The sequence below is a fragment of the Tetrao urogallus genome, assembly GCF_951394365.1.
Source record: "Tetrao urogallus genome assembly, chromosome: 18".
Taxonomy (NCBI): Eukaryota; Metazoa; Chordata; class Aves; order Galliformes; family Phasianidae; genus Tetrao; species Tetrao urogallus.
Window position 1 is genome coordinate 3,790,781 of NC_136831.1, and position 23,248 is coordinate 3,814,028.

Genomic DNA, 23,248 nt, shown 5'->3' on the forward strand with positions numbered 1-23,248 from the left:
CTATCTGCCTGAATCCCTACATTTCTGAATATTCTCAAGACAAACAAAAGGTGTTTTCTAACTTTAAAGTGAAGATACACAAGTGATATGAGTTATGAAGGCAATGCTTTGATAAAAACACATCACTACGTCTGCTCATTGTGGAACACACTGAACTGCTAATCTTCAATTTCACTTACAAAACTAAAAAAGTGATGACAGCTTTGTGTAGAAAATAATATATTTTAAACATATATTTGTTGCATCTTAGGATAAAGGATAATGTAATTCTATTTGTAGTGCTTTGATGCAAAATAAAGGCACTATTCTTACTTGTGAAGATGTGAATTGGGATCTCATTTTTTGGGTTTATTAGGGTGACTGCAAAGCTGCTGCACCAGGAGGAAGCACAGCATGCTGAGCACACTGCTGTGTTACCCACTGTGACCACAGCAAAGACAGATGAGGGAACAGTGCTGCATCTGCTTATCTACTGCCAAGAAGGAACATATCTCCAGGAACAGCTGGCAGGATTCATGTCATCACACCCCAAAAAAAAAGGAATTAGACTGCTTTGAACAAAGATAAGAGATGCATTTCTGCAAATCCCGTCACTACACAGCTATGCCTTTGTACTTGTACCAAGCTGGGGGAAAATGGATCCACTTCTGCAGACTTATTGAGCCCTGCACGCATGCATTACACACACTGGTGTTGCCAGGACTGGCAGCACACAGCAATTACATCTGCCAGTTTGCAGTAGGAAAGAACACAAGAGTTGATGATTGCTGTGTCCTATCTGAAAACAAGCAGCTCCAGGTTGGTTGGACAGTAAGCTGAGCCTGCAGTGCACTTCAAGAACCCGTTTGCAGTGAATATGACTACAGTGGAGTGATTTATGCTCTCTTCTTCCAGGCATTTGTGCCTTCCAAGCAGGGGCAGGGCTGGATCAACAGCAGGAGCATGGTGCAGCAGGAAAGGATGTTCTGGGGATGGTGCTGCCCTGACGCAGGATTCCACAAGGCCATCCTGACCTGCAGTGCTAAATCACCAGCCCCAGGGGACCAGCGGCCATCCCAGCAGCATCTCCTCCCTCTGTGCAAGCTGGGAACCAACCGGCAGAGCAGGGATTTCCCAGCAGCCAGGATACAGAGGGATCCTCACCGCCTGCTCCGCAGTTGCAGCACACCTCAGGTACCAATGACCAGCGTTCCTGAACGCCATTCTCTTCCTGCTCTGTCCCAGCACTGAAGTTCCCACGCAGCTGCCCCAGCACAGCGGTGTTGGGATCACTGTTCAGAACACCACTCGGTCCTCCTGTGTCCGGTCCCACCACAGCGTGCTGTTCAGTGTGCCAAAGCTGCCCTCCTCCTCCTCCTGCTCCTTGGCCAGCTCCACAAATACCTCGAATTAGAATCGTGGAATTATAGAATCATTAAGGTTGGAAAAGACCTCCAAGATCCCCCAAGCCCACCCCACTGACCACGTCCCTCAGTGCAACATCCCCACGGTTCAGATGCATCTACAGGGACGGCGACTCCCCCGCTCCCTGCTCAGCTGTGCAACTGCATCACCACTCTTTTGGAGAAGAAATTGTTCCTAATATCCAACCTGAACCTCCCCCTGGTGCAACTTAAGGCCATTACCTCCCATCCTATCACAGGATCAAAGAATCATAAAATCATTCATGTTGGAAAAGACCACTTAGATGATAAAGTCCAACTGCCAACCCATATGATCCCATGATTCTATGCCTGAACAAACTCAGCCACAAGACAGTCTGTACAAATACAGAACTGCTGCAGATTCAAGTGGGAAACTTTAATATTTGGTGCTTTTTTCCAGCCCCAGAAAAAAAAACAACTAGAAAACCAGCAGGGCCACAGCACAGCATGGTCACATCCATGGAACACCATCTCCAACATACCTGTTCCAGAGTTGCCTGAGAAAAGCTGTACTCCTCGATGTTAAAGGCGTATTTCACTGTTAAAAGAGTGTGAGAAAACACATTTAGGAACACTTTGCTATCTGAGAAAATTGGATCTGAAGTGTTTTAAAGCTTTACACGCTTACTTCTGGCTTCACAAGAGACAGAGATGGGAACGTCAATAGCAGAGAAAGAAAAAACACATTCAATGGATTTTAAATGGAAATGTGTAAGTGCTTTTTCCACAGTGAATGAACAGCTGTGGGAGACAGAAAGGTATTCAGGCACGATGTGGTGAGTGCTCAGTTACCTTCTTCCAACTTGGAAAAACAATGTGAAAGTGACTGTACGTCTTCTCTAGGGATTTTATATGCCAAGATAGAAGCAAAGCTGAAAGAAACAAAGCAAAATCAGCTTCAGGTGAAACAAAGCAAAAATACGAATATCCAAGGGAATGGATTTAAATTCATTTTCTGAAGGCTACTCCACACACCTTTTGTTGGGCCATCACCACACAGGACAACAGGGGTGTTCCACCCTCCCACCATGAGCTTCCAGCTAAGGGCAGGGACTCAGTGACTCAGAATTTACCATTTCCAGAGAAGGAAGCTGACAGGTTATGCAGAAATGTGGGTGTGCATCTGCTGTGCCAGCACCAGCCAGCAGCGCAGCACTGCGGCTTTCCTGACTTGCAAAATGCTTGCTTTGTTTTTAAAGCTAAGTGTGAGTATTTTAAAGTGTGAGTATTTTTTTGCAAACATTTGTACTACGGCGTTCCTTACACGATAGGAAGGAGCTGTTGTGAAATCAAAGGCTTGCACGAATGTGAGATGCTTTGCCTATCTGTTCAGCATTACCTTTCCTGTCGGTTTGCGTTCGGGAAGATGTGCAGGATCTGCCTCTGCAGGTACTCCACCTGCTGTACATCTGCTGTGTCCTTCAATTTCATTTCCAAGAAGTACCCTCTGCCGAATTTACTCTTCAGGTGTTGAACGGTGCCTATACACCTGCCAATCGCAGAGACGCATCACGACACGCTCAAATTCAGATAGAAGAAAAATAGAACAGAAAGCTGTCTGCCTGCATTTCCCAAGGGATGAATCCTTCAGCCCCCAGCAGCCCACCCTGTAGAGCAATACCTGAGCTGCCCAGCCACCAGGATGGCCACACGGTCGCACACGGCATCTGCCTCCTCCATGTAGTGTGTGGTCAGGATGGCAGCCCGCTCCTTGTTTTTGAAGGCTGCTCGGATCGCCTTCCTGCAAAACAGCAAAGGGTAAAGCAGGACGTGACTTGAAGGAGCAGCAAAATCATCTTCGGAGCTCTGTGTGAGATGTTGGGAAGATGCTACAAGGGAACCAGCAAACAGAGCTGCTGTAAGAGAGAAACGCATTCCGTGTTTGCTTCCTGCTGGTTTCTGCAGTCCTTCCACTGTTGTGGTTAAAGGCACCTGAACATCAGCACTTGGCAGTAATGCAGGCTCCCTTTCCCAGCACACACTGGTGCTGGTATGAGGGCTACTTTCCTACTGGGCACTCACCACATGCGCTGCTTGGCCTTGGGGTCCATGCCGGTGGAGGGTTCATCCAGCAGCGTGACGCGAGGGCTGCCCAGCATGCTCAGGGCAAAGCAGAGCTGAGGGGGAGGAAAGGAAGGGGTGAGGACACAACACCCCCTGCCTGCAGCCCCGTGGCAGCCCTGGGAGCTCTCCCATACCTTGCGTTTCAGCCCCACGCCCAGCTTCTTCGTTGTCTTCTGCAAGTGGTCCTTAAAATCCAGGGCACTTGAGATGCTGTGGAAGGAGAAGAGGAGATGAGAATCCCACAGAAGGTGGTGTGTGATGTGTCAGCTCTTCTCCCATCACACCATACCTCCACAGATCCACATAAAGAACTCAGTTATGCATATTTGTACAAGAAAAAAAAAGCGAAGCAATGAGCAGCATGGGAGCTGGGCACTTCCATGTCTGTGGGGACTCTGAGGCAAGAACCAGACATGGCTCTGAGCTTGCTGTCTTGCAGCCCCTGCCAAGGATGACCCCAGGACTTCAGAAATTAAAAAGAAAACAACAAACCCAACAACACAAACAACAATTGAATTTTGCACGGCTGAATCTTCATCTCCTGAGCCACAAACTAACACTTGCTGAATTGGCTAAAGTGATCCCATCATAAACTTGAGTGGAAAAAAAAATAAATGCGTTAGAGAAAGTGGAAAAAAAAAAACAACCATTCACCAGCTATAACCTCCAAGGTGTCTATAATAAACCACTCACCATTTTATCGCTTGCTTAACATCAGCCTGACTCATTCCTTTGATAGCACCATAAATTTCAAAGTGCTCCTGCAGGGTGATATCTGGCCAGAGCGGGTTGGTTTGAGGACAGTACCCCACAAATTGAATGGAGCCATCTTCGCTGCTCCCTCCAGGAGAGCAACCTCCCATCAGGACCTGCACAAGAAACATAGAAATTGACAATGCTGTAAGCTTTTGAACTGTTTTTTGTGTGCGTTAACATGTTAACATCCAAGAAGACCAGTACTAATAAAACAAATGCAAAATGGATTCATTTTCTGTTAATGTCTGCAGAAAGGCTCTACCTGCCCACTGGTTGGCTCAACTTCTCCAACAAGCATATTAATCAGCGTGCTTTTCCCAGCTCCATTAGGTCCCAATAACCCCAGGATTTCTCCTAAAGATGGAACAACACAAAACGTTGCCTGTGAGGTCAGATCAATTGATTAAAACATATTAAAAAAAAAAAAAAAAAAAAAGACAACAACTCCACCCAAAACCTCAACTGTTCAACTCAAACCTTTCCCAACGCAGAGTGAGACGTGTTTCGTGGCCACTTTCTTTATCCTCCTCCCCAGAAGGAACTCCCTCCTCTCGTCGTACTCTTTGTGCAGGCTGCTGACCAGGATTGCTGGCACCTGAGGACAGACAGAAGAGCCCACGAGGTCTGTAAGTAAAATGATGGGTCTGGCATTCAGGCTGTCCTTGTCAGGACATGGTGTTACCTCCTCGCTGGTGGGGTTGCTCAATGCTTCCTTCACTCGCAGCCTCTCTGCCCGCACATCCTCGTCTTCATTGCATGGAGCATCTGGCAGCTTCCAGGACTTTGCTTTTTTAGAGCATTTCCTAAGGGGAAGAAGACACCGGGATGCCAGAATTCAGGTGAAAAATTCTGCACTTGGGTGAAAATTTCTGTGTTCAACAACTCCTTATTTTTATACAGATTGCCGTCCGTTAAGATTCCCGATTTTGCACAAAGACGACTTAAATGGTAATAAAAAAATATATATATTTCTGCACTTTACCAACTGGGTTTCAGACAAATGATGTTACGATAACAAATTCTTCAGACGTTTGGGATGGGATATAACTCAGCTATTTCATCTCCTGCTATATTCCCCATAGCTATAACAACAACCACTGCTGTTTTTAAGAACTGCTCCTTTGGATTACTCCTTCTTAAAAGTCAAGTCAACTCAGAAAACTCAGAAACCCACCTGAAGAATGGGTCCTCTCTGATGGTCCTCCCTCCACTCTTCAACTCGAAGCACCGCAGCAGGAAGAGCCACACGATGCACTGTAAATAGGGCTGAAACACACAGGTCCAGCCCATCAGAGCACTGCTAATCCTTCAAGGGTGGAGATCCCACAGGTGACCTTATTGGTGACCCTCCAGGTGACCCCCAGCAGCGTGATGAAGGACAACTCTTCACCACCACAGAAATGCTGATGGTTCTGAGATGATGAAATAGAACCGTGGAACCATTAAGGTTGGAAAAGATCTCTGCTGTCACCAAGTCCAACCACTAAGTCAATGAGTTGACCGTGTCCAACTGTTGACCCATTATCACCATGTCCACATCATTACATCCCTGCTTCCCTGGATAGAAAAGGCTGCTTTGATTTCATGGCAACTACCTGGTTTCTAGGAGGAACTGCTTATTTTCTCCCCTGCTCTGGAGCTCTGTTTGTACAGACTGCCACAATAATCAGGATTAATAACAGCACTGCTAGTAACACTACTGAAGGAGGATATGTTGAGCTGGTAGGCATAGCACATTTTACTGATACAGTTCCAGCTGCAGCAGGTCGCATAGCAGCAGGCTCCAGTGATGCTCAGCATTAGATCTAAGTCTTATTTGTACAAAAGCCCAAAAAGAAGGGGCATCTCAGTGGGAGTCTACAATTCTCTATAGGAAACAAGGCAAACAATCATACTTACAGCTATAACGGCTACCAGGAGCCTATCCCACGGGTCATAGTATTCCCCTCTCTTCTGTTTGCCTGTCCATGAGACCTGATAATGATAAAAAAAAAAACATGCTTAAATAAGAAATTACCCACCAGAAACTGCACATCCCACACTGCACTTTGCTCTCAGCTCAGCCATTTACAAATTCTCTGTGCCCTTACCTTAATGAAACAGATCAGACAGCCAATGAGGGGATAGATGGGAACGAAGGTGCAGAAGGCACAATGCAGGGCAGTGGTCACCGTGTCAAAGTCCAGGAAAAAGGCCACTTCAGTGACAACCATACACAGCAAAGCTGTCTGTACAAGAAGAAAAACAGGGGGAAAAAAAAGGGCATTTTCATTCAATTCCAAGTCTCAAGGGATATGCTGCCTCATTTATTTACTTTTTTTAAATTCCCACTTTACCAAAGCCGAGTTACTCACCACTGAGTATATAAATGACCAAAACTCTTTTGTGTTTTGGACTTTCTTAAATGTGAAGGAGACCACATAGGTGAACAGCACGACTGATGGAACATAGCCAATGAGGCAGAAAAGCTACAAAGAGAAGAGATAAGTCAGCACAACGCTCCCATCCCAAACCCCATTAGTGAAGAGAAACAGATTCCGGGAAGGAAACTGGGAGAACACAATTCCTCTCTGCTACAGCTGAGATATCAGACAAACCCATTCTGAATGCAAACAACACGAAGACTTGGAGCACTCTCCACTTCATCACACGCTGCAATTCACTGCAGAGCTGCTCTGTGTTCAAAGTCACTGCAACCTTGTTGGCAGCCGGGTGCCGCTGACAGCGGTGCAATGATCAGATAGAGCAAACAGTGATGCTGCACTGCCTTGGGAGGCTCTGTACTTTAAAACTCTGCTTTGTTCTGGGTCTGAATGAAACCCCATACCCCTCAACTATCCTGAAACTAAATTCTTTTTCCAGAGATAGAAGTGGTTCTGATGCAGGCACGTTGATGCCTCTGCACCATGAGCCTCGATCGTGGATCTTCTGTGGACACTAACAGCACACCCATATGTGCTCTGCCCCACGACACTCACCACAGCCATGAACTTGCCAGCGTAGAAATAAATGCCGTAGTGGAAGGCGAAGAGGCTGCCCAGCATCAGGACGAGGATGGAGAAGAACAGTGGGAGGTCCACGAGAGCCTGGCCAGCCCAGTATGCCGACGGGTAGAGCCCTGCTATCTGCAGCTGTGTGTACGCCCTGAGCTGTGATGGGGAAAGGAAAACCCACAACGTTCATCTCTGGTGCATGAGTGGGATCCCAATTTTCGTTAAAAAGCATCACTTGGACATGAGATCAGAGCGTGTTGCCCATTTATCATTCCATTCCTATGGAGAGCCAAAGGACTTTTTGAAACCTGCTCTACCCAATGCCACCAGCACTGGAGCTGCGCTGCTCCTTGTGCCTTGCAAGGCACCATCTAAAACACTTCCCAAGATTTTCCCAAGAAACCCCAAGGCTGTGAAGATCTTGTGACCTTCATACAGAGTTTACCCTACGGTTTTCTGCATTCTCCATGGCAAAGTAGGGTGGCATGCCAGTCACAATGATTCCCAACAGCACAGCTTCGAAATAGATCTCTAGTTTGAAAACGGTGTCTGGAAGATCCTGAAACACAAAGGGGATTTCTTCAGTACTTGAATGTTTCAGAGCCAAAAAATGAAAATAAAAAAGACAAAGCCCCCCAAAAACATATACACTTATGATTGGAACATGACTGCAAACACTAAAAGGTATGGTCTGCATTATTCTAATGCTGCTTTAGGACCAGCCCTGTTGCAGCTGATGCATGCTTGGACGAAGGGATTTGGGTTGGCTCACCTGGACAAAGGGGTGGCTCCAGACCTGGATGCTCTCGGTGACGTTCAGAGCACGTAGAAGGAGGTTGCTGATGATGTTCATCAAAACTGGCACGGAGTGCACCATGGTACTGTTGAAGACGATTGTAAAAACGTAGTTCTGGAAAGAGAAGCATTTGTTATATTCATTATTCTGCACGAAGGGTAACAACACCCTGAGAGAGCTCTCCTGTGGGGTTAATTAAACCTGAACAGCAATAAAAATCTCTGTGTGACAGAGGATGCTTTGCAGGAAGCTGCGCGCTGCCCAGGGTGGTTAGATCACAAACTAATTCAGTAAAACAGTCATGCTCACGGAGAACAAATTATTTGGAATAAATTCCCAAAACATTTCATGCAACTGTTACACCGTGACAAATGATGTCCCAGCCAATTACAGACTGAAAAACAAAGCACATAAGGATCTGCATTCATAACTTCTTGCTAATGCATCTGAAAAACAGACAAGGAACAATTTATGTTAGCTAAAGCCTGCAGTGACAGCGCTATTAACAGTTGCAAGGAATTAAGAAGGGAACGTGAGACAGAGCTGACACGTTGCAAAGCATTTCCTTTGCTGGAGATGAAGTACAACCCCAGTGTTAGAATTGTCCTCATCTCCTTTAGTGACCGTACTGAAATGAACACGCACAGCCCAAGATGCTCATCTTTCTTTACACAGGAGAGTGCCATGGAATTATAACTCTGTCAGACTGTAATTCAGCCAGTGCAAGTGAAAAACAAACCCATACGCCAAGTCTATCGTGAAGTAAAATATTTCCCTTGGCTTTCTGTGTGTTTGCGAGGGAAAAGGGCGAATAGAAGTTTTATTAATCTACCATAATTATTATTATGAAAGAACATTTATTCTGATCGTATCTCATCTCCATTCTGTTAACACAAGTCCTTTCTGCAGTCCTCTTGCATAAGTGCTATTGTATGACATTATTTGATTATATAATTCAACACTTGAGACTATCTTTTTTGTTTGTTTGTTTTAAATTTGACCTCCTTGATGACAACAACCCACAGCTCCAATACACAGAGCTGTCCCTGGATACTCAAAGAGCAGAGATGAAATTTCAACCCCATCACCACCAGTGAGCAATCAGCATCCACCCCATCGGCTACAGAGCCAGGAAGCCAGAGCTGGGCAGAGCAGGACCGTCTGTCTGTCTGTCTGTCCATCTCACCTGTTGGGATTGGAGGTCGTACACGTTCAATCCTGCACTGTGAGGCGCAGCTGAAATGTAATCGCTGCCATTGAACATCTCCAGCAGCACGTTCATGCTGCCAAGAGAGCGGACAACATCATCGATATCCGAGTCTGTAAGAGATGGGAAAACATCATCAGACTGCAGCCTTCCACACAGAATTAGTGCTGCTTTTTCACAACCACATAACGAGCGACAACCCTTTCATTACGCATGATGACCCAAAAGTGGTCTCTGCTGTTCTGAGCACCACGAATGGTTTTATTTGTGCTTCCTGCTCAGCAGCCCTCCCAGGAACTCAAAAGACACTTTGGCTGTATTATTCCATTCAGTTGCACCAGCTGAAGGTGACAGCAGGAAGCAGTGTGCTGAGGGGCATCACCAGGATACTCAGTGCTTCAGAGAATGAGCTGGCAGATGGAAACTGGTGGCACTTTGGTATCATATCTGGAGGACTGAAGAACTGTATTGAGTGCAGAGCCCCCACATTCTCAAAGATGCGTTTATTTCTACTGCCCACACTGCTGCTACTTACTGTTAAACATTTTAACTTGAAACAGAAAGTAATTTTACAAAGTGCTTTGTAGCAGGACTTTAATGCATCCAAATGTCCTCCTGCCCAACTCCTTCACACTGGTCACCTCCATTCCCTTAGACACAGTGAGCACAGCACTACCAGGGGTGAGAGGAGGATCTCCAAAGCCAATCCTCAGGATTCTCCCTCTACCACATCTGGCCACGGAAACTCCTCATTTGAATTCATATTAAGGAAAAACATCCTGAACTTGGTGTTTGCCCCCAGCACCCTCCTCCCCATCTTGCACTCTTCCTCTGCCTCCCCACCTGTGGAGTTCTGCAGCAGCAGCCGGCTCCTGTACTTGTGGTGCTCCTCCCCGGGCCTCAGCAGGTACAGCTCTGGGGAGAGCCTGAGCGGAGCGAGCGAATGTTTGATGTAGTGGTGTGTGAGAAAAAACAGAATTTGAACGACGAGAAAAATCAGAAAAAGCAACAGCCTGAAAGAAAGAAAAGGTCTGGTCTTATTAAAGCTCAGCAAATGCGTGCCAAGGATACGTGCATGTCAGTTAAAGCAACATCACCCCAACATGCAGCTACTCAACGGCACTGGACAGCCTCACATTTTATACAGGCATATCTGAACACAAACAAATTGCATCCTGCCATTTCTCCGGCATGATTCAAACTTGGTTTGGGGGATTCTGTGTACAAACCACAAGGCCCTGATACTCACATCACTCTGACACATTTGTTCTCACGCTTGAGGCTGAGGAAGTGAAGCCTGGCTATGGTGGAAACCTGCTTCTTCCACAGGGCTGCGTTGCTCTGTGGGGCTGACCTGGCCTCTGGCAGCATCAGCAGGCTCTGCTCCATGTCATCCTGCGAGCTCATGTCTGCCTCCTCCTGCGCCTGCTGGGAGCTGAACACACTGTAATCTGTGATGGAAGAGAGGGACGTGGTACAAGGAGGATGGACAGAGCTGCATGGCTTGAGGAGGAAGCTCATGGGCCATTGACTCTTTGCCATCACTACTGAGAAACCGTCTGCTCCCACCCCAGGCTCAGGGGAGCACCAAGACACTACACAACTTAAAGCTCTGAACCCCAATGACACCAATATACCCCAAAACTCTGAACTGCACATAAATCAGGCACTGAAAGCAGCTGATGCAAATTTCCATCCTAGGAAGAACAAAACGAGCAGCCTAGAAACACTCAGATGATGCAGACTTGCCCTGGTTTCATTCCATCAGCCTAGGTGTGCACTTGCATTATTCAGCACACCCAGCTGTTGAACTTCCTCACACCCATGCAGAAGGCTGGAGATAGATTTTATGTCGTGCCTTTACAATTTTCCCAAAGTTCCATTCTGTAAAATAAAGCACTTTAAAAAAAAAAACAACAAAAAAAGTAGACCTAAAAAGCTCCATTATGAAACAGGGAAGTTAGATGTAAGTACAGCGGATGAAAAATTCATCACAGAAGAGATGAAGCAGGCAGAGCACTCATACCCAAATCCTCCCAGAACCTCCCTGCACCCAGCTCACCGCTTTTCTGTGTTTCTCTCATTGCATATTTCATACACTTGGGACAACGTGAGACCCAAGCAGCCCTGTACTGCTGGACACAGCCATCTGAGGGGGGATTTTTAACTCCTGCCTCTGCAGCAAACCTCCTGCAAGCAGCCATGGGGCACGGACACTGCTCCACTAACTCAGAGCACACCGAATACAAGCAAAATTAGGAACGTGCCATGGGCTGTCCCACCTGCTTGGTCAATCTCTGCCTCAACTTCCAGCTTCAGGTAGACATCCTCCAGCGTCGTCATGGAAACCCCATAAGAAATCACGCCCAGGTGGGAATGGGTGTCAAGGTCGGAGAACAAGCCTGGAGGCAGGAGGGAGCACACTGCTTGCCTTGTGCCAATGGCCTCGTGCTCCTGACAGGTCCTCCAGCAAGCCAGGATGCTCTACATACCTAAGGCACCCTGTGTAAATGTGGCTGCTTTACCTCAAAGGAAATGGTCGTGGCATGAGAACCACAATGGGACAGGCTCATTTTGGCATAACTACAGGGTTTCAGGTATGGAAAACAGAGCGTGTGACCTAAGGGAAGCACCTCAGCATCCAAAGCTCAGTGCTGGCTTAGAATGGCTTGAGTTGGAAGGGTTCTGGATTCTTATCCTGGGACCTGCAGGACAGCTCATCCCAATCAGACAGGGAGAGAATTTACAAATAGAACCACTGGGCAACTGCACAAACAAACAAATAAATAGAGAAACAAATCAAAAATAAATAAAGATCACCCAGGTGTGTGAAGCCAGCCTAATTGGGCAGGAGATCCTGGGTGATGTGCATAGCTTGGACACCAAAATCACACTCAGAGCGTGCTTATTTGCTCCTCAGGGTACAAACCATCATCAGGCTCCTGCTAGTGCTATGAAATGAAGCACTTGACAAAACAAGAAGTTCTGGAGCCAACATATGAGATGGAAAGAGCTCCTAGACACCCCCCAGTTCTCAGCAGGCCTCCCCAGCTGCAAAGCCTGACCTCAACCACTTTGGAGGAATCAGTTCAGTCGTGCACAAAGGTGCCTGTTTTTCAAAAGCACACACAGTGACTGCTAAAGGTAATCAATTATTAACTAGTTAAGTGCAATGGGAAAAGAGCATTTTTGAAATATGAGCTGCATTCTCATCAGTATTGATTCCCCCCTTAGCATTTCATAGCATAAGAAGGACACCTCGTTTCTTCCATCTCCTGCTGGGAGATGGACAAGGAACACTGTGTGCAATTAAAATCAGTTAATTGCTGCCATCTAGTGAAACCAACACATTTGTTTCCTGTTCTCTCAGCAGCAAATGTCAGTGTGAGGACAGGATGCTCCTTGCAGCTCACAACAAGGGGATCGTTGTGGGACTTTTTGGCTCCACTGCAATGTCCTGCAGCAACAGAATGCTTCTCCTGGACACAGAGCTCTGCGACAATGGAGTCTCATTTCTGCTGCAAGCAGCTCCCCAGAATTTGCTCTTGATACCTCCTAACGTACCACAGCCCCTTAAAGAACAAAAGAGGGCCCTCACCTGCTGAGAAACATATGAGAACTGAAGCAATTAAGTATTGAGAGGGAGCTTATAAATGAGATGGAGACCATCGCTTTACACTGGCAGAGTGATAGGACAAGGGGGGATGGTCTTACACTAAAAGAGGGAAGATTTAGGTTAGACATGAGAGCTGTGTGCGTCCCATCCTTGGAGGTGCCCATGGTCATGGATGGGGCTCTGGGCAGCCTGAGCTGGTGGAGGCATCGCTACCCCGAGCAGGGCTAGAATTGGATGGGCTTTAAGGTCCCTTCTATCCCAGCCATTTTGTGATTCTATGAAAAACCTCACTGCCTGACCTTCAGCCAAAAAAAAAACAAATGCAGAAACAGCAATTTGATAAGTAATGCAAGCTACACCCATCCCTGCTGGATTTCTCTTCTACAGCCACCCCATCCAACGCAGTACCTGCAAACTTGTCCATGTCCCGGAGTGGCAGCGTGTAGACGAGCTGCTGGGTGTTCTCCTGGATCAGGCTGGCTGTGGGGATGTGCTGCCTGATCAGTGAGGTTGTGGCTTCCGTGTTGCAGTAGGCATCAATATGCATGCTACAGAAATGCACAAGAAACTGGCTTTTAAAAGCTAGCCTTCCTCCTGATGCCTGTATCAGGAACAGCAGCCTGAGGAACACCGAGCATTCAGAATGAAGATGATAAAAGGCTGTTTTTGGGGTATCTTATTGATAGGTGATACCACGTAGCAGATAACACACAGAAGTACCTCAAGCGGTAGCCAATTCCCCATTTGCTTTTCAGAAAGAGAGAAGATCCAAGGCATTTCAGCATCCCTTGAGAAATCACAGCTTTACGATCTAGAAATCAATAAATAAGAATGATAATAATAATCACAGGATCATTAAGGTTGGAAAAGAGCACTAAGATCACTAAGTCGCATCCCAGTACATCCCCACCACCCCCCCAATCATGTCCTTCAATGCCACATCCCTTTTTTTCTTGAAAACCTCCAGAGACGGTGATTCCAGCACTTCCCTGAGCAAATTATCAACAATAATAATAAATGCAGGAAAATGAAGAAGGCCCTCTGAACCAGAAGACCACCAAGTGGCCCCAAAACCCAACTAACCAGCAAGGATGTCTGCCTCGTCCATGAAGTGAGTGCTGAAGACCGTCACACAATTCGCCTTTCTGTTCTTCAGGAGGTTCCAGACAATGTGCCGTGAGCACGGATCCATGCCTGCTGTCGGTTCATCCAGCAGCAAAACCTTTGTGCGCAAGGAGAAGTGTTTGCAAAGCCACGTCCAAGGTGCTGGGCTCAGAAAATCCTGCCTCAGCAACAGGTATGGATGGGCTCTTTGGTCTGCAGCTGCTAATCAGCTGTTCAAAGCACACGGGAAATATTGCAGCACTTCCCAGCTCTGCATTTCACAAAGACACCAAACGCACAGCTTCTGCCCCCACCAAATGGTTTGACATCCTCATGCACGAAGGCTGAACCCCTGGAAACCCTCACCTTTGGGTTCCCAAGAACAGCAATGGCAACCGACAGCCGCCGCTTCTGTCCCCCGCTGAGCTTCTTGGCTTGGTTATCTCGGATGGGCTGCATATCCAAATCCAGCAACACCTTCTGCACCTTCACGCACAGGAAACAGACTTATTGGTTAAAAAACAAGAAACAGGCTTTTTGGAGCTAGTTCATAATGTTTAGCACTCAAATTGATGCTAGGATTTAAATATTTTATGCGTGCTTTAGGTTGCTAGGAAAAAAATGAATGGGTCAACACTGGACTAAATGGTACCAAGCACTCTCTTCCAAGATTCTGGTTCTGTGATAAAACATAATACTGGGGTACGAGCAACCTACCTCCTGTATCAAGTCATTCTGAGGTATTCCTTTAATGGCAGCAAAGAGGGAGAGATTCTCCTCCACCGTCAATATATCGAAGTGGATGTCAGACTGTGGGCACACGCCTGCGATGCGCCGCACTTCGAGCATCTCATCGATTTCGGAGACTCTGTGTCCATAGACAGAGACAAACCCTACAAGAAGCCCACAGCAGTCCAAGGTAACATGTTTGTTGTTTGTTTGTTTGTTTTTTTAACAGCCAGTCAGAAAGCAGGCATGGGAAATCCAATAAGGGCAAGGAGAGGACTTTGAGACCTTACAGACATTATTCACAGAAATAATTGGGGGTGAATGGTTCTAGAAGCAAAGCTCCTGGCTCACCGTCTGTCGGGGGACACAGCCCACACAGGATGTTCATCAGGGTCGTCTTCCCAGTGCCGCTGTGCCCCAGCAGAGCTGTGATCTGCCCCTCGTAGATGTCGAAGGACAGGTCTAGCCAGGAGGAGGACACGGAGAGCACAGGTTGGTGATGCGCTCACGGCACCTGGAGCCAGGTGAATTCAAATACTGCCATATGGGGTATGCATTTATGCTCTGCTGGGCGGAACCTCCCGGCTTCATTACGGCTTTGTGCCACAGGGAAGCAAGGTGAGAGGATGGGGAGATGGGGCAGGGGTGGCTGTAACCCTCACAAGGGCAGAGGGGTCACCACGTTGGCCTTGGTGAGCCATATTAACAACCGAGCAGTGAGACAGGACACGTACAGCACATCCAGCAATCATGCTCCGAGTCCCACCCCACTGAAAGAAACCAAAAAGCCCAAACGGAAAGACAAAAAGCACTCAGCAATGCAGCTATTTCTCTTCTGCACCTGGTAAGCAGCTTAACAGCTAAAGGGTTCTTACTTCTGAGAGCCTCCACAGTTTCCCCTTTTTTCCTGAATGTTTTCTGAACACAGCTGATTCTGAAAGAAGACACGGCATTGTATAAGCTGGTTTAAGATCTCTGCATGTCATTGCGAATGAACAACAGTGCGTAACAGCCATGCTGAAGTGGCACAAAACAGGCCTAAGAGCCACAGAGGCAAGGCAAGGGATGGGACATCTCGTCCCAGAACTTCTCCACCCTGCCATCGGAAAGCTTTTCTTGTCACCTTATGCATTTCCTATGAAGGAAGATCAAATTATTTCCATCTGTGTCTCTTTCATATGGCAAAACAAGGCACCAGAGGCCACAGAAGGGCAGTGTACAGCAACTTCACAAACTGACAGCAGGTCCAACAGACGCTTGTGGAAAAGAAGTATTAGTACAACAGGCTCCAAAGACAAGATTTCTGATGGCTCTCCAACAAAATGAGCCAAAAAGAAGCATTTTTCTTGCCAAGAAAGGTGAAAATACTCCTTCCAGTCCCACTGCTTTTCAAACAGAGAAAAAATACAGCAGAACACCAACAAAACCCCTCAGTTTACCTGAAAGCAAGATGTGAGAAATGGGCACCTAGACAAAGAGGCTAGGGAGGAAATAAGAGACATATAGAATGAGGGGAGAAATGTTGTGAAAAACAACAAAGTGCAAAGATGACAAGACAATGGGAAAATGAGAGCTGGCAAAGGAACATGATGGGAAGAGTCCAGCAAAGATGAGAAAGGTAAAAAATGACCTTTGGGAATGTTCTGATTAGAAGCGGATCCCTCCACCTTATGGCAGACACCCAAAGAGATGCAGACAGCACAGACAACCACGGGGAGCAAAGAGAGACCTCAGCTCACATGGAGTCACGTGGATGAATAATGCTGAACACAAGGACTAGGGGAAAGATTCTGCAGATGCTATTAAAATCACACGACATGACATCCATGTGCAAGACAGCGGCAATGATGAAACAGAGCGAACAATGAGAGCACACACCTCTGTTTTCCAGTTTTGTTTAACCCCCTGCATAGGACAGATGGGCACAACCACAAAGCTCCCCTCTGGCCTGCAAAGAGCACTTGCACAAACCTAGAGCTCAGCCCAAGCGTTACCAGAAAACAACCCCTCCCAGCAGAGAGGGCATTTCAGCATCTGCAATGCTCCCGTGGGACAGAAAACCAGCTGGGTTGGGAGCTGAAGGAGCACAGCACACTGACAAACGCTCTCTTTAAGCCCAGTGATTTGCCCTCGGACAGCTGCCACCTAGCTGACGGTGGGGCTTCACTGAGCACAGAAAGTCACTGCAATGCATACCATATGCCATTTGAATCAGAGGATTCGAGAAATGGGAAGAACTGTCACGTTTTACATGAAATGTTGAGGGCTCAGGTGATCCGGGTAAACACTGTACCTGATGGCTTCCTTCCCCTGGAACTCGGAGGGCACGGGCTCGACCATCTCGCTGCAGCTGAGGTTGCCATTGATGCTGCTCTCATACAATTCCTCGTAATTTTTCCTGCGCTTTGACCAAAATGAGGGCTTCATAAAGAAAAACGACGAGCGGCGCAGTCCAAACTCCCCTGGGTAATAAAGGGAAAAAGAAAACGGTACCATTAAATACATCTTAGCCTATGAATTGTGGCTATAAAAGCTAAGAGCTGCCCTGCTGGAAGTCTGGGAGTCAGCCCATGTCCTAATTGAGGAGGGATTCTGCAGGCCATGCACACATGATCCACATTTAAGTCATCATTTCCATCACCAAAAGACCCCCAATTCTCCCAGCTTCAAGAGAGCATCACCTGGCTCTATCAGACTGCAGCAATTCACACCCCTCAGCACAGCCCAGCTTCCCTCATGCACGTACCTGGGATGACCTGATCGAGGTAGACAGCTGCCAGCAAGTAAAATATGCTGTCCAGCACCAGTAGAATTAAGGAGATAAAAAGTGGGTAAGGACCATGATTTAGATTTGAAAACGTTGCTCCGTCTTCATAATCTTCTAAATGCATCACCTACCAACAAACACAGACAGGTGCTGCACACCTGCACTGTACCAGCATGGCAAGGCACGCAGCAGAACAAAATTAAAGAGCAACCAACACAGCAACAAACACAAGGGGTAAAGCTGCACGGTGCTGCACTGTGTTACAAGTTTATCATGCTTTTCATTTTGACATTACTTTTTAATTTGGTATTAGAAAGCACCACGGGGAGTTATGAAGTAGATAGGTACTTTTCCCCACCAATAGTTTAATTAAAAAATAAAATAATTAAGTGATTTAAAATGATCTCTATGGCTCCCGGCAGCAGGATCCCTACCTGCGCGATGCCGATCAGGAAGCTGCATTGGCACAAAGGGCTGAAGAGCCACACAAAGGATTTGGGGAAGTCTTCCAGCAGGACGATGTTCAGCCCCACAAACCCAAAAGCCAGCGTGGCCAGGAACTCAACGATACCCACGTGCTTTGACTTCTTAAAGAGAGGCGTCAGCATCAGGGCAAAGAATACCTAAGGATGGATAATAAATAAAAACAAATAGAGACATAAACAAAGGAATAGCAGGCACAGAAAAATCTAAATTGGAAAGACACTGCTCTGTCCTAAGGACGTGTTTTAGCAGAGAGAACAGGATGAGGTGGCAAGGAACACACCTGCAGGTGGGACTGCCAAACTCAGCAGGACCCAGAGTACTTACGGAGGAGATGCCATACAGGAAGAAAAGGAGGAATATCACAAAGGCACTGCTCTGGGGAAAGAGAGAGGAGGCCGTGGCGATCACAGCCATCAGGATGGACATGACGAAGATCAGGCTGGTGTACAGCAGCACCCAGGAAAGCCTATGGGCAAAAATGGGAGAAAAGCTGAAAGACTGAATGAACCCCCAGACCAAAACATGCAGAAAGAGCCAAACCTATATTCCTTCACATTCCAGGCTGCTGCACCACCGCAGACAGGCTTGTGGCAAAACAAGAGCCCTTGTGAGCATCCCTGGAGCTGCTCTGAGCATTGCAGCACATCCACTGCGCCCCAAAGATGGACAGTTGGGTGATTCATGATTTTTGTCTTTATTTTTGAACTTGCATAATTGATTTCCTCGTTTAACCAGCAGCGGGAAACTGAGCAGTAGGTTTCAATAATTAAAGAAATTCTATTTAAAATTTAACACACTGGTCATTCCAGTAGCTGGGTGGATAATAAAACCCTCTCCATCACAAAAGCAGCTCTGACCTCAGCCAACAGCTGTGGTTTGTGCACTGGTGGTAAAGAATACTTCCCTGAGATCTCTCAGTGCTTTTTCAGACACTACATTAACGGACCATCCCCATTGCATCCCACAATTTCCCAAAGCAGAAACGTAACACATGTTGCTGGAGACACCTGCAATGGGCACCATAGGAGGGACTGATGTCAGAGAGTGGTCTGGGGCAGAAAACACAGCAAAAACCAGCAGGAAAAACAAAGAAGCTGCAGGCAAAGCTCAGCTGCAATTATCAATGTGTTTGAATTAGCACATCCTTTGATTTGGGAAAAAAAAAGCAAATACCAAAACCAATTGCCTTACACTACATGGGACAACTTCCATTCCAATAAGAAAGCACGTTAAAATCTCTTGTTTGGGCTGCTCCCTCCTATGGAGTTAAATTGGTTTAATTACATGCCAGGGCCATAGCAAATACGTACCAAAAGGCAGTATCATGAAGCCCCAGTATTTTTAAGAATTCCTTCAGCTTCCTCTCCTTTTCTGCCACAATATGAATGGCCAAATAATACCCGAAGGGCGAGAAGGCAATGACGAGGTAAATCAAAATGATGGCACGAGGAAAATTGTCGATCTCCATCACGGCTGCCTCTGCCATCGCTGTGGCCCTCGTCAGCTCGAGCTGCTCCCACACGGACTGGTTGGTCTTCAGCTGCCAGGGAAGGAAGAGCAGGGCTCACACCGTGCCTCACGTCCCAGCCCTGCTCCAAGGACAAGGCAGCTCTGTGTAATGCTGGTGTGCACTGGGCTCGTTTGGATGCAAGGGGGAATTGTCTGCATTATTCAGCTGGACAAGAATGTGTCTGAGTCAGATGTGACAACTAAACAGTGTGGCAGCTCACTGGAGTCAAGCTAGTTTTTTGGTGTGGCATTGCACAGGTTAGAAGACAACAATGCAGAAACTCTCAGGAGCTCATGGATCTGCATGGGCAGATTGGATGATGGGGAATGGTGTAAGACTAAGAGAGGGGAGATTTAGGTTAGATGTGAGAAGGAAGTCCTCTACTCAGAGGGTGGTCAGAGCCTGGGACTGCTGCTCAGAGCTGTGGGTGCCCTATCCCTAGAGATGCCCATGGCCATGGACGGGACCCAGGGCAGCTTTGACAGCATGAGGGGTAATGGCCTTAAGCTGAGCCAGGGGAGGTTCAGGTTGGATATTAAGAACAATTTCTTCTTCAAAAGTGATGCACTGGGACAGCTGCCCAGGGAGTGGGGGGTCACCATCCCTGGAGATGCTCCAGAACCATGGGGATGTGGCACTGAGGGACGTGGTTATGGGCAGAGTGGGGGTGGGTTGGGGTTGAACTTGGGGATCTTGGAGGTCTTTTCCTACCTTAATGAGTCTTATGATGTAGGATGGCAACCAGCCCATGGCAGAGGTTGGAACCGGCTGGGCTTTAAGGACCTCTCCAACCCCAAACATTCAGTGGTTCAATGACATGAACCCCAGTGGTGGTATTGCATTATTTCTTTGGACTGACCTGTATAATGGCTGCATCGATGCACGCTTGCAGAGCTGCAAATCCTGAGGTCCAGTACGTGATGGACTCGCAGCTCATTCGCAAGCTGGAGCAGCTGGCTGCAGAACAGCAAGGCAGTGTGAAAAGCAAGAAGGTGGGCATAGAGCAGCCACAGCACCAACATACAGATGAGGCCATGCCTCTTAAGAGGTGAAAACAACTTCCAAAGATAAATAAATATACACACATTTATACACATACACACACAACATCAGGCCAAAAGAAAAGGCCTAATTTTCTAGTTTATCCCCCACATCAGGCATGCAACATTTACCTCTTGACTCTGTATAAACAGAAGCCATAGCCACCATGTCAGGAAACCTCAGCTGGTAGGACATGGCATCCTTGAACACAACACCCACGAAGTTGGAGGATTTGGAAGCACTGGCCTTTTCCAGGTCCTCTTCACTTAAATACTCCTCTGTGATGAGGCCCGCTGGATGGAGGAAATTATTGTGTTGATTTACGTGCTGGGGTTGCAGGAAGGAAAAGGGTGCGATGCTGCTTATTTTAAAGAAAAGCCACGCTAATCATTAATGATTTATTTGCTTTGGGATATATATAGAGCTATATTTTTGTCCTACTAAAGGCAGCATTTTCCTGAAGCTGCAGAACTGTCGCTTGGTACTGAGGTGAGCAAATCAAAGGGAAACATAAAGGCAGAAAGCAGATGAGGATACCTGTAATGAAAATAAAGGCATGGGGCTGTGCTGCTCTCAGTGGTACCTTTGAAGTATGAACACCACCAGGAAGACAATCAAGGGTACCAAACCAAAAATACATCAGAATGGTTTGGGATATATTGGTTTCTGCTTAGATGTGCCCGCTGGGCAAAGCACTTAAAAATATTTCTGTATGCTTGTCAAAAGAAAAGGTGAGAGTGTTAATTGCAATCATCACTAAAAAAGAAATGCTGCATGGATAGAGGCCCTGGGATGGAAAACTCAATGTGAACAGTCTGCAGAGCAGCAGCACATTGTGAACATGCACAGGGATGCCATGGGCAGCTGCAGTTTGCCCTGCAGTGGATCAGGGGCTCTTTGGGCCCTCTGAGAGCCTTTTCTGTAGCTACAAACCACTCGCTGCTGCCACAGCAGCACAATAAGCACATTCAGGAGGCAGTGCCAGAACACGTTCTAGTCAAGCAAAAACCACCCTCGCATTCTGTTCTTTATCTGAGATGGGATTTTTTTTTCCTTATCATTAGCAATAAGAGCGAGCTGCCTCACTAAACAGAAGCCGCAGCAGGAAATAAGCTCAGAAAAGCCAACTGCTCAGCTCAGAGTACCGTCTTCGAAGTTATCGTAAGCCACCTTCCTCATGATCTCCCTGGCCATCCTGGTGGGTGGCGTGTACCCCACCACCAAGTTCACCAGCACTGAGGGGTCCAGCACGCCCAGGTTGGAGTTGGGGACCTCGTCGTACCACCGATGTGGGTGCATCATGCTCATCAGGATCAGCCAGAACAAGAAGAAGAGAGGGAAAAGAACCTCCTGTGGGAAGAAACAGAGGAAAAATGACAACTTCAAAGAGACACAAGAGTTTACAACGGGTTCACAGAATCACTGAGGTGGGAAAAGATCTCTAAGATGTCCAAGTCCAGCCATCGACCCATCCTCCCTCACTCCCAGAGCTCAGACAATGGACTGTGAATGTAACTACTTTACAGCAAAGTTCCCGGAATGTTCTTGATACAACAATCTCAATGCCAAATCCTTCCCTGGCACCAAAGCAGGATTTTAATGGCATGCATTGGTAACTTGAGGAGCCAATTTAAGGTACAAAGGAGTAATTATGCATGCTTCAAATATCTGCAAGCTTATGCTAGATGGAAAGAAACAAAGCAAACCATGAACCACTGAGCAATTAGCCAAGCATTGCACTGATCTTGTTCACCTCAAAACTCATTGTACATATCACCTATATGATTATATATATATATAATGTTCAGCTCTATATATAGAGCTGAACATTTACAACAGAAAAACCTTTTGGAGAGGTGTAGTCCTGCTGCAGTGGCCAGCTGTGATAGCTAGGAAGGGTGCATATGTTCTGGAAAATGCACTAAGGTTGCCATGTTCATTCAAGAATATTTCCTGGATAACGCATATGTTCTGAAGATGAATTTCCAGCCTAAGGATTCTGAAATGCCTTCAGAAAAAGCCTTTTTCAAACCAGAACTCAGAGCAGACCCTGAGGCTTCAGAAGTACTGCTGTAAAACGGAGCACTGCCCCCCACACCGATGTGCAGAAGCTCTGCTCTGCTCACCTGGACGCTGCTCTTCTTGGTCCTGCATTTCACCAAGCAGTTCTTGAACAGGAGTGCTTTGGTTTGCCTCCACACCCCCGCTTCTCTCGGAGCATTTGGTGCCATTTTTCAAGCCTTAAAGGGAAAAAATGAAAAGCAACAAACCCCACAAAACTGAACTAAATGAATACAAAATGAGAAAGTAATTTGAAATGCAAAAGCCAGGCAGCTGCATTGCTCGGTATCTCTAAAAATGCCCTCCAATGTGTGTGCTGGGTGCCTGTTGCATCAGGAAATTGCTACTACTTGTTAACAAGGAGAAATCTGGGTAGCAATCCTGCACCCCAGGCAAGCTCACAAGCCAAACTAGGCTTACATTCACATTCTTGCACGTCAATTAAAACCAACAGCATCTCAGAACACCATTCCCATGCACAGGATGGGAGCTCAGGGCTGGCAGAAGCATCTGGGCTGAGCGCTGCATCACCCATAAGCAGCACCAGCACAACTGATCTTTCCATCAGGAAAGACCTTAAGAATTTATCCACACCCCTATGCAAGCAGCCCTGGGCCTCTGATGCCTGCATCCAGGGAGCAGCTCTGCAGCAGCCCCGCTTTCTCCGTTATCTCTCAGACAACACATGCTTTCA

At 46.9% G+C, this 23,248-nt stretch overlaps 1 protein-coding gene across 1 annotated transcript; it reads right to left on the reverse strand.

Moving 5' to 3' along the window:
• Positions 1-1,275: 1,275 nt before the first annotated feature.
• Positions 1,276-22,724, reverse strand: ABCA5 (ATP binding cassette subfamily A member 5; the record flags this gene model as incomplete). The annotated part of the gene is made up of 38 exons (XM_079544209.1): positions 1,276-1,383; positions 1,907-1,962; positions 2,217-2,296; positions 2,764-2,913; positions 3,046-3,165; positions 3,447-3,541; positions 3,623-3,698; positions 4,182-4,357; positions 4,507-4,598; positions 4,722-4,839; positions 4,927-5,047; positions 5,419-5,510; positions 6,144-6,218; positions 6,335-6,472; positions 6,599-6,712; positions 7,223-7,393; positions 7,683-7,796; positions 8,010-8,147; positions 9,220-9,353; positions 10,084-10,253; positions 10,490-10,691; positions 11,523-11,642; positions 13,265-13,404; positions 13,577-13,667; positions 13,940-14,078; positions 14,327-14,446; positions 14,678-14,853; positions 15,041-15,151; positions 15,565-15,623; positions 16,983-17,151; positions 17,436-17,583; positions 17,891-18,079; positions 18,267-18,408; positions 19,253-19,482; positions 20,312-20,409; positions 20,625-20,786; positions 21,639-21,843; positions 22,620-22,724. The coding sequence occupies 38 exons, from the start codon at positions 22,722-22,724 to the stop codon at positions 1,276-1,278; spliced, it is 4,944 nt and encodes a 1,647-aa protein (XP_079400335.1).
• Positions 22,725-23,248: the final 524 nt, after the last annotated feature.